This window comes from Lepidochelys kempii, chromosome 5 (genome assembly GCF_965140265.1).
Source record: "Lepidochelys kempii isolate rLepKem1 chromosome 5, rLepKem1.hap2, whole genome shotgun sequence".
NCBI classification, from domain to species: domain Eukaryota; kingdom Metazoa; phylum Chordata; order Testudines; family Cheloniidae; genus Lepidochelys; species Lepidochelys kempii.
In genome coordinates, this window is record NC_133260.1 from 76,004,870 (window position 1) to 76,014,631 (window position 9,762).

The 9,762-nt window shown below is 43.4% G+C and overlaps 1 protein-coding gene across 6 annotated transcripts in view; it reads right to left on the bottom strand.

The window, feature by feature from the left end:
- DTWD2 (DTW domain containing 2) overlaps positions 1-5,927 on the bottom strand; it is a 191,771-nt gene extending 185,844 nt beyond the window's left edge. For 4 of the 6 annotated variants that reach the window (XM_073344789.1, XM_073344790.1, XM_073344788.1 and 1 more), the window contains exon 1: positions 5,488-5,927. In XM_073344789.1, the coding sequence (XP_073200890.1) occupies positions 5,488-5,636 (149 nt within the window). In that variant the 5' untranslated portion in view covers positions 5,637-5,927. The remainder of the gene's footprint in view (positions 1-5,487) is intronic. The other 2 variants (XM_073344786.1, XM_073344787.1) reach the window with 2 other exon arrangements.
- Positions 5,928-9,762: the final 3,835 nt, after the last annotated feature.

Consider the following 9,762-nt stretch of genomic DNA (forward strand, 5'->3'; position numbering starts at 1 on the left):
CGCAATTAATCACGATTAATTTATTTAATCACTTGACAGCCCTAATAAAAACAAACAGTATGACAATTATAAAAAGCAGCAACGGCTGTCTTAAAAAGATTTCTTTTTCACAACAGCAAGAATTATTACTCCTATTCCACAAACATACAAAGATACCTAGGACTACTTTCACAGATTGCTAGACCTCAATTCACAAGCACACAAGTAACACATGAACACAGATCTATTACAGATGATATTCCAGATAATTTAAATTTTCCTTGGTTAAAATCATAGGGCCTGTTCCTCCAAATACTTCTCATGCACAATTCCCTTTGAAGTTTGTGGAAGAACTGTGCACATAGCTTTTACAGACCTTTAACCAAGATCTGTGCCAACAAATTGCTATATATTGCTTTATGTCATCCTCTTTTATATGACCAACCACCTTTTTTAAAGCAGCATACCACATTCAGGGAACAGCAATGCACTGGTCTACGTAAGAGCACCATTTCCTAACCCTAAAACCTCAGCTTGGATTTTAGTATAATTTTAAAATAAAATATCTGCATGGTCTCATTTAGAAGATTAGGGTTGGAAGAGACCACAGGAGGTCTCCTAAAATTGAAATTGTGCTTAAATATAAAGCAAAATTTCAAAAGGGAATATGGTTTGTTTCTTTTAGTATAGCTATCAAGAATGACATAGAAATTAAATTGGATCTACTTTTCTTGATTACAATTTAAAACAAACAAACAAACAAAAAAACCCCTGTTGCTAAGCAGGTTGCTTAAATGTTCAGAAAAAAAAATCTTTAAAAATGGCAAACCAATTGCAATCATCAAAAAATTCAAAAATGTATATGTGATGAGAAGTCACATCTAAATGTTAAGCTCTTTCGAAGTTCATTAAATGAAGGGGCGGGATGATGGGGGTGGTGAAAGAATCAATAGCTGTTACTTTCCATTTTGTTAGAATTAGCAAAGTCAGTTCTGTTAAATATTTCTTGAGACACTTGCTAATCTTATTGACAGCAATCACTTTATATTAATACAAAATAGATAACCTGTATTTTAAAGGGACAGGCTTCAGAGAACAGCACTTATGTCAATTACAATCATCTGGTTGCTCACTGGACTAGAGCTGGCAGATCAATGGCATGACAGGCAAGTTCACATTGTATCCATCCCAGCTAATCCAGTATTCTAGTTTAATTGATGGTTTACCCAGCTAGACCCACCATAGACATGTTTTCAAACAAGGCATACATGTTTTCAATTGAGTTATATTTTGAGCCTATAACAAGCTTGATAGCTTCTCCAACCAAAACACGTTTGGTTGAGTGGGGATTGTAAAAATCAGTTTGTGAACTGGCATCAAAAGAACGTACAACAAACCAATAATCCACTAACCTAGAACAGTCTTTAATCATCATCTCGTAATAAGATCATAAAGATCTGTGATGTCCACTGACATGGGCTATATCTATTATTAATATACTCTATGCAGTTTGCATGTATATACACACACCTTATATTTTCATTTTTAAAAAAATCTAGCCCTGTTTGTGAAGATGGTATTCTAAATGTAAAGTTGTCTTCCTGAATCTAAAGCCAGATAGCTCCAGTGATTACTCCTGCTTTTGGCTTAGTTTTCAACTATTGTGTATTTTATTTCTGTAGGTGTTCTTAACTATGGCCTTGTCTATACACAAACATTGGAGTATTTACACTAAACCATGCAGAAACAGATTTAGTTAAAATGAAAGCAACACTTTGCCTCAAAATGTTTAAATGGGTTTGTGCAACATATAGTTTACTTTTAAATTAGTGTAACTTGTTTATAAATAAGGCCTATGTTTGATAAGCACATTTTATAAATCTAAACAAATTTCTTTGTACAAAAAATACACCATGAGGCATTAAATGGCAGTATTATATCATTATCCACAACAACTCCAGGGATAACTGAAGATTTCTCCCCAATCAATGGGTTAAAATGACTTCGAAACATTCTACCAACTTACAGTGGTATTGGAAGGGATTTTGAAGAGTTACTTCTGAGGGCATTCTGCACCAAAAAATGAAAAATTCTATGCCAAAATATAATAATTCAGCATACAATATTTTAAAATTCTGCAAATTTTATTTGTCAAATAAATGTGGAGGCTCCAGTATAGCATTGGGGAGCACAGGCAACTGGCTGCACAGAGGTAGGAGGTCACTCTGCAGCTCCCCCACGGACATGGCTCAGCAGTGAGACTGCATCCAACCCTGACACAGCGCAAGGATCGAGCCTGCCCCACAAAACACCCCAGGGCCCTGCCCCTACATGCCAGGTGTGGGCAGGCAGGCTCACCCTGGCAGGATCCAAGTGTGGAGGGACTTAGTGTGGGAGGATACAGGTATGGATTGAGAGGGTTCTGTGTGGGACAATCTGGGTGTGGGAGGCAATCTGGATGCACAGGGGCTTGTTGAGTGATTCTCGGTGCAATGGTAATGCGGCTCCGCGTGAAGGTGGTTGGGGCTCAGCAGGGCAGGATCCGGGTGTGTGGGGGGGAAGAGAACTCAGCAGGGGGATGTGGGGGATTCAGTGGGGGGGTCCAGATGCTGGGGGAGTGGGACTCAGCAGAGTGGGGGTAGGTTGTTGGGGGGGTTCAGGTGTAGGGGGAGCTCTTGGCTGGGGGGGGTAAGGCTCACCACGAGGATCTGGGTATGAGGGGCTCTGGATGCACGGGGGTTGGGTGGATGGGGGAGCAACTCCCCATACAGTGATCTCTGCCGCTGAGGAGCGATGGTTGGGGAGTTTGCAGAGCTTCCTGCAGCCTGGGGAGAAAAATCTGGGGGTGGGTCTGACCCAGCCCCGGATGCCGTGCAGGGACAGAGGAAGTTCCGTCCTCCAGAGCCCAGATGGACCTAGCAGCTGAGCCTGGCGCAGGGTAGGAGCCACCAGCCGAATCTTCCCCAGTCCCGCACCCTGACCCACCATTGATTTACCTCTCTGCCAGTTGCCCTAAGCACCCAAAACATACTGCTGGGCAGGGTCGCATGACTGCTCTTGTGGCTTCCCTTAGCTTCCCTGACAAAACACTTTTCTGTGGGGAAGCACATAAATCTGCAGAGGACATGAATTCTGCACATGTGCAGTGGTGCAGAATTCCCCCAGGAGTAAAGAGTACACTATAATTCAAAAACATACAGAACACAAGACAAACTGACTTCTGACTACAGAAAGATTATCCTTCTATCAACAATATTGGAAGAGTGCAACTCAAACCACTGAATAAATATTAATTATCATTTCACCACTGAGAGTTAAATTTTTAATTATGCTCATTTCACGATTGTCAAATCTGCTGTGAAAGTGTTCTTAAAACCAATATGTGCTGAGTCATCATCTGAGATTGCTAGAACATGAAATATATTGCAGAATGCAGGTAAAACAGAACAGGAGACATACAATTCTCCCCCAAGGAGTTCAGTTCCAAATTTAATTCACACATTTTTTTTTAATGAGTAACATCAGCATCAAAGCATGTCCTCTGGAATGGTGGCCGAAGCAGGAAGGGGCATATGAATGTTTAGCATATCTGGCCTGTAAATACCTTGCAACACTGGCTAGAAAAGTGCGATGTGAATGCCTATTCTCACCTGCAGGTGACACTGTAAATAAGCAGGCAGCAGTATCTCCCGCAAAGGTAAACAAACTGTGCTGCTGTAGCGTTTTAATCAGACATACCCTGTGATATGAACTGAAGAGACAGAAAGTGTGAAGAGAGAGGAAGAGGAAAAAGTGTCGTTGGAAGGGAGCTCAAGCACATTTGGCAATATTGTTCCGGAATTGACCCAAAAGATCCTTCTAAACACACCACGACAACAAAAAAGAAACTGTTTTAAAGATTTTTTAAAAATACTGATACACACCATTTCAAGGGTGTTCTATCAAGAAAAGTTAAGATAAAATATCAGTGTTTCTTTAAAGGGAAATACAAGTAAAGGACACTGAAAAAGCAGTAACACGATAATGCAAGGACAATACAAAGTGATAACAGCAAGAACTACTAAATAGTAGAATTAAGGTTCGCTGTACTAGTCTAGACTTCACAAACTTAGTTCTGCCGTGTCTTTTTATTTTTAAATGCCATTTCCTGTTATTTTTCACTGACACTGGGTTATTTTCTGACTTAACTACGGTACTATATGATCCACCGATTTAGGACTTAATAGCTTTGGGGCAGTCCTGCACATTTACATACACTGAATATTAAGCACGCACATCAGTGCATGCAGGATTGGGGCTTTAAGGTCCTCCTCACAGCTGTTCAGCATCTGCTGGATACTACTTGGGTATACTGATCAAAATCAGGAGAGCACAGGTTGGTAGAAATGACTACTTAAGGCAACTAAACAGTTTTTCCTAGGAATATGTACATAAACTTATAACCCAAGTTGTGGAGCTAGAATATTGTGCTTTGTACCACTTGATGATTACCTCTTCTGTTCATTCCCTTGGGGCACCTGGCATTGGCCACTGTCCATAGACAGGGAGGGATAGCTCAGTGGTTTGAGCATTGGCCTGCTAAACCCAGGGTTGTGAGTTCAATCCTTGAAGGGGCATTTAGGGATCTGGGGCAAAAACTGGGGATTGGCTCTGCTTTGATCAGGGGGTTTGACTAGATGACCTCCTGAGGTCCCTTCCAACCCTGATATTCTATGATACTGCGATAGATGGGCCTTTGGTCTGACCGTTCTTATGTACCATTCGGTACTGAGCTTTCTGATCCATGAGTTACCAGCAGGACTGTAGCAGGTGGGGTTATAATGCTATTGCTGTAATTTCAACTCTATCTATATGCACTTATAAGAGTTGGGCCTCTAAAGCTGACAAATACGGTCTTATTGTTGCCTTGTACCTGCCCATCCATCTGCATCCACACATCTCCCTCAGGGGAAAGGCTAAGGGAACATACATAACAAAAATGCGGCCCCCTCACTTACCGCACCAGTGGAATGTGTGCAGATGCTAAGGTGAAGCGTGCGGTATAAAACCCACAACCTGTACATCTCACCGTGCTTTACAAAGGGAATACCACATCATCTCCCCCCGCCCCCTTTTTTTTTTTTTTTTTTTGGAGAGGAGAAAACTGAGGCATGGAGAGGTGAAGTGATTGGCCAAGGTCAGCCATTGGCAGAGCTGCAACCCCCGCCCGTGGCTCAGCAGAGACACTTGCACCTGCAAAGGAGCAGTAGGCGGAGACCAGCGCCCCGCGACACCCGAGAAGACCCGCCTCGGGGCTCCCGAAGGCACGTCCCGTCCCGTCCCGTCCCGCCCCGCTCCGCGCCCAAGGCTGACCCGGCGGAGCCCCGCGCTGCGGCCCGCGCATGGTGCGGGCAGAGCTGCGCGCAGACAGCGGCCCGTGTCCCAGCGCTTTCCCCTCCACAACAGCAGGGGGCGCAGCCGCCAGGCCCCGCTGCCCGGCTCGGGCTGACCCCGCGCCCCGCTCCTCACCGGCAGCGCCCGCACTCGGCCCGCCTCACGCAGTGCTCCACCGGCAGCTCCCACAGGCCCTCGCAGCCGCCATCTTCTCGCCCTGCTGCTGTCCCAACGGGCCCTTCCGCGGCGCCCGACTCCTCGCTCCCAGCCGCTGCCGCCTCCATTTCGCCGCCGGCTGCGCAAAGCCGCTGCTCGAGGCTGCGATGTGCGAGACGGCCGCCAGGTGGCGCTAAGAGGCCGCGAAAGGCGGCGGCCGGGGGGGAGCTCGGGTCAGGCCGCAGGGCCCCCGTCCCGTGTGTGAGTGTGTGTCAGGGGGTCAAGCGCCTATCGTGGGACCGTCCCCATGGGCTGCTCAACCAATCACAAGGCCAGGTAGGGTCACTGTTCCCGCCTTGTGTGTGCGGGGGTGGGGGCGGTACCGGGTTATCGCGGTCTGGAGGCGCCATGCCAGCGGAGAAGGAGGGGAGGAGATGGGGCTGGGCGGGGGGAGGCTGCGCAGCTCCCCGCCCCCCCGCGGAATTGCGCCAGAGCCGCGCCCGGGGGAAGGTTCCCGGGCAGTGTTCGAGGCCGGGGCACGCTGTTGGCCAGCCGCGTGTGAGAGCTGGGCGCTGCCGTCGCGCCCACCACAGTGAAACTGCCCAGACATCCTGGGCAGGTGTGTTTCCATCCGCACTGGCCCAGAGTTACTCCGGGTTAACTCCATGAGTGGCTGCGCTGGTTCTGGACGTAGGCTGCGTTATTCTGCATTAGTTTAATTCGGTTTGTTATTTAATATGTATTATTGTAGTCCACAACTGGAGTTAATCAAGCCTGACTTTATTCTATTTTAGCATTTATATGTAGGCAAACAAACATAGGTCTGCATCTATGCTATAGCATATGCTGCTGGAGACTCTGTAGTGTAGGTATATTCTATGTGCAAATCTTTGCAGCATCAGGCCATTAGTGAAAAGTAGATTGGGGGGATTTTAATTAATTTTTGATAAATTCAGCTTATTGTTAAAAGTTAAGTAACTTTATAATGTCTTTCATCGTTTTATGACTAACACCCAGTGAGCAAACACTTTTAATAAAACAGTAGCTCCCTGTGTGACCCCTTAGTCCTTGTTCTCAGTGGACACATGCACAACACCTTTAAAAGATAAGCCTGGGAATTTAAATTAATAACTGTGCTAGACACTAAAAATCATGGATTTAAAAAAAAAAGACACTGGCTTTGTAGCTTATTACAACAATCTAACCCTCCTTAGTCCTATGACTACAGAGGTGTTTACTATCAGTGTCATCGGGAATGATTGTAACGTGTGTTAACTCTTATACACATATCTGTTCCACCCTTGTATTTTTCTGAGACACTCTGAATACCTTTCCCAGACCTGAAAAAGAGCTCTGTGTAAGCTCAAGAACTTGTCTCTTTCACCAAGAGAAGTCAGTCCAAAAAAAAAAAATTACCTCATTCACCTTATCTCTAATTATAATGTGACATTTAAATTGATAGTGCCTCATAATATCTTTTATGGCATCAAGTGTCATTCCCCAGGTGCCTCTCTTTGGCTGTAAATACATTAACTTTTTTTTCCACACCTTTATTTTTTCAGTGGTAGTAGGTATTCCTAATTATTAAATATGAACTAAAATGCTTTTTTACCTGAAAGCCAAAACTCAGGGATGTGTGTTACTAAAATTTGCACTAGTCCAGAATGGCAAGTATTTTTGCATTAAAGCTCACACACAAAATCCACAGGGCAAACACAGGTATTTGTTTAGTAGAAAAATGCCAAAAATTTCTTTTTAAATTATAAATTAAAATGAAGCAGTCTTTTATTGTATGTGGTTGATTTATTTTTCTGGCGACTCAACTTGAAAGACTATTGAGTTAGGAAGACTATTGCTTACACTGCTTTACTAGTAAGCCACGTAGGTGCAAGAAGTAAAATATGGGTAGCTTAGGCCATATCTACACCATAGGCACTACAGCAACCCAGCTATGGTGCTACACTAATGGAAGGGGTTTTTTACATTGCTGTAGGTAATTCACATTCTGAGCAGCAATAATTAGGTCAATGGAAGGACTCTTGAGTCAGTTTAGCCACATCTACGCTAAGGATTAGGTCGGCATAGTTACAGTGCTCAGGGAGCTGATTTTTTCAAACCCCTGAGTTCCAGAGCTATGTCAACCTAACTTTTAAGTGTAGACCATGTCTTAGTCCACACTGTCCCCTCCTTATCTCATCTCAATGAAAAGAGCCCTCACTTAGTAGATTAACACACCTTGTCTGTCTGTCACTCATACTCATTTAGGGATTTGTCTATACTACAAATGCTTTGCCAGGGTAACTATGCTGGCCTAGTCCCCTAGTGGAGACTCAGCATTTGTCTCCTAGCATAATTTAACCATTTCCTCAAAGATATTAGCTATACCAACCAGGGGGAGGTGCGGCTCCGCGCACTGCCTCTGCCTCGGCCAATGGAAGCTGCGGGGTGGCACCCGCGGGCGGAGGGAGCATGCATAGTAGCTTAGCTGCACCTCCACCTAGAACCAGCAGTGACAGGTCGCTGCTTCTGGGGAGCTGCCCAAACTGAGCACCATCCAGATCTGGCACCCCACAACGTTCCCACACCCCTGCCCGAGCCCCCTTCCGCACCTAAACTCCCTCCTAGAGCTTGCACACCGCACCTCTTCCTGCCCTGTGCCCCCTCCTACACCCAAACTTCCTCCCTCTTAGTTAACTGGAATTTTTAAAGTTACCAGCCCCACCCATTCCCACAATATGCTGGATAACACAGCTTTTACTATATTTATGATTTTTCAACCTATATGGAAAGGGGAAATGATATGCAGAGAGCTGAGTGAAAGAAAAGTAATAAACATGTTTTTTGCAGAATATTTTCAGCAAGAAGGGAATGGAAATAATAGTAATAGTAATCACAAGCTAAGTTTTCATAGGGTTCGAAGGTGACAGGTGATATGCCAGCATCCCAGATTTCTAAAACTTAAATGTTGGGAAATGACCAAAACTAAGAAACGGATGAAAGACAGTAATATTGCAGGTGTGGTAGAATAAGGCATAATTAGTTTATATAACCTTTATTATCAGGAAATTCAATGTTAAGATAAATGATAAATTGATTACATTGTACAGATAATCTGTAAAAGTAATAATGCTACATTCTGTGTATTGTAGTCTCCTTGGACATAGGTGGATTTATACTAATACAGTTTCACACCTGTGGAGCATATGGGTTCAGAAGTTTCTAGAACATACATGTAATTATATAGTTCTTTGTTTATTTGATAAAAGCAGAACATGCAAATATAACAAAATATTTTAAGTTAGTTTTACACACTAACCCATTTTACAATGTTAAATTACAAATTAACAACAAAATGCTGTGAACGAACAAGATGGTTAGATTATGGCTGCTTAGGGAACCATACGTTTGAATTTCCTGAGTTCTGTGCATTTATAATTAGTTTAACAGTTACATTTATTAAGGCCCTGATCCTGCAAATACATTTGAGGGCCTTTACTTATGTAAGAAGTCCAGTGTGTAAAGTAACTTAAATTGTTTGTTTTAGAATTGGAGGCTCTTGTTTTGCATTTCATTCTCACTAACAGAACTCTCTGATATACTGCATTGTTCACTTTTATTTGCATCTTTTTGCAGCTGAGTAATATGTTGATAGCAGTTTTTCATGTGAGACTTCCCTTTTCTGAGGTCTTACATTATCACATGTTTAGTGACTAGCTGGAATATCATTCTCACATGGAAAGTCCACTAATTGTGCTGGAAACTACCCTTTTTCTCCACACACATTCTCTTCTGCATTTACCTCTAAACCCTCTCTTTCTCTGTGTGCTTATCAACAACTACTAAGCTTGCAATTACCGAAAAACCCCTTTTGTTACCACTGGTACTCACAGAAAAGGGAGGTCCCAAATGAGACATTCAGAGTTGATATGTATTTGTTTGAGAGGTAAAGGGCAGCATTTAGGAGGATAACCATATATGTATAATATCAGAGTGAAATGGGAAATGATCTAGATGATGTTTTATCAGCCTGACTGTGAATAGTAGTTTTCCTGACTCACTGCCCAAGCCACAGGTTAACAGCAGCTTGTTGGATCCTCACCAATGTACACCACTTTGTTAATAAAACAAAAATCTGCATAGTTTCTTTTTTTTTCTTTTCTTTTTACAGATAACTGTATGTCAGAACACAGACTTCCTGTTCATTTATCCATCTGGCTTCAGATTTTTGGTTCCATGACCTACAAAAATGTTTAG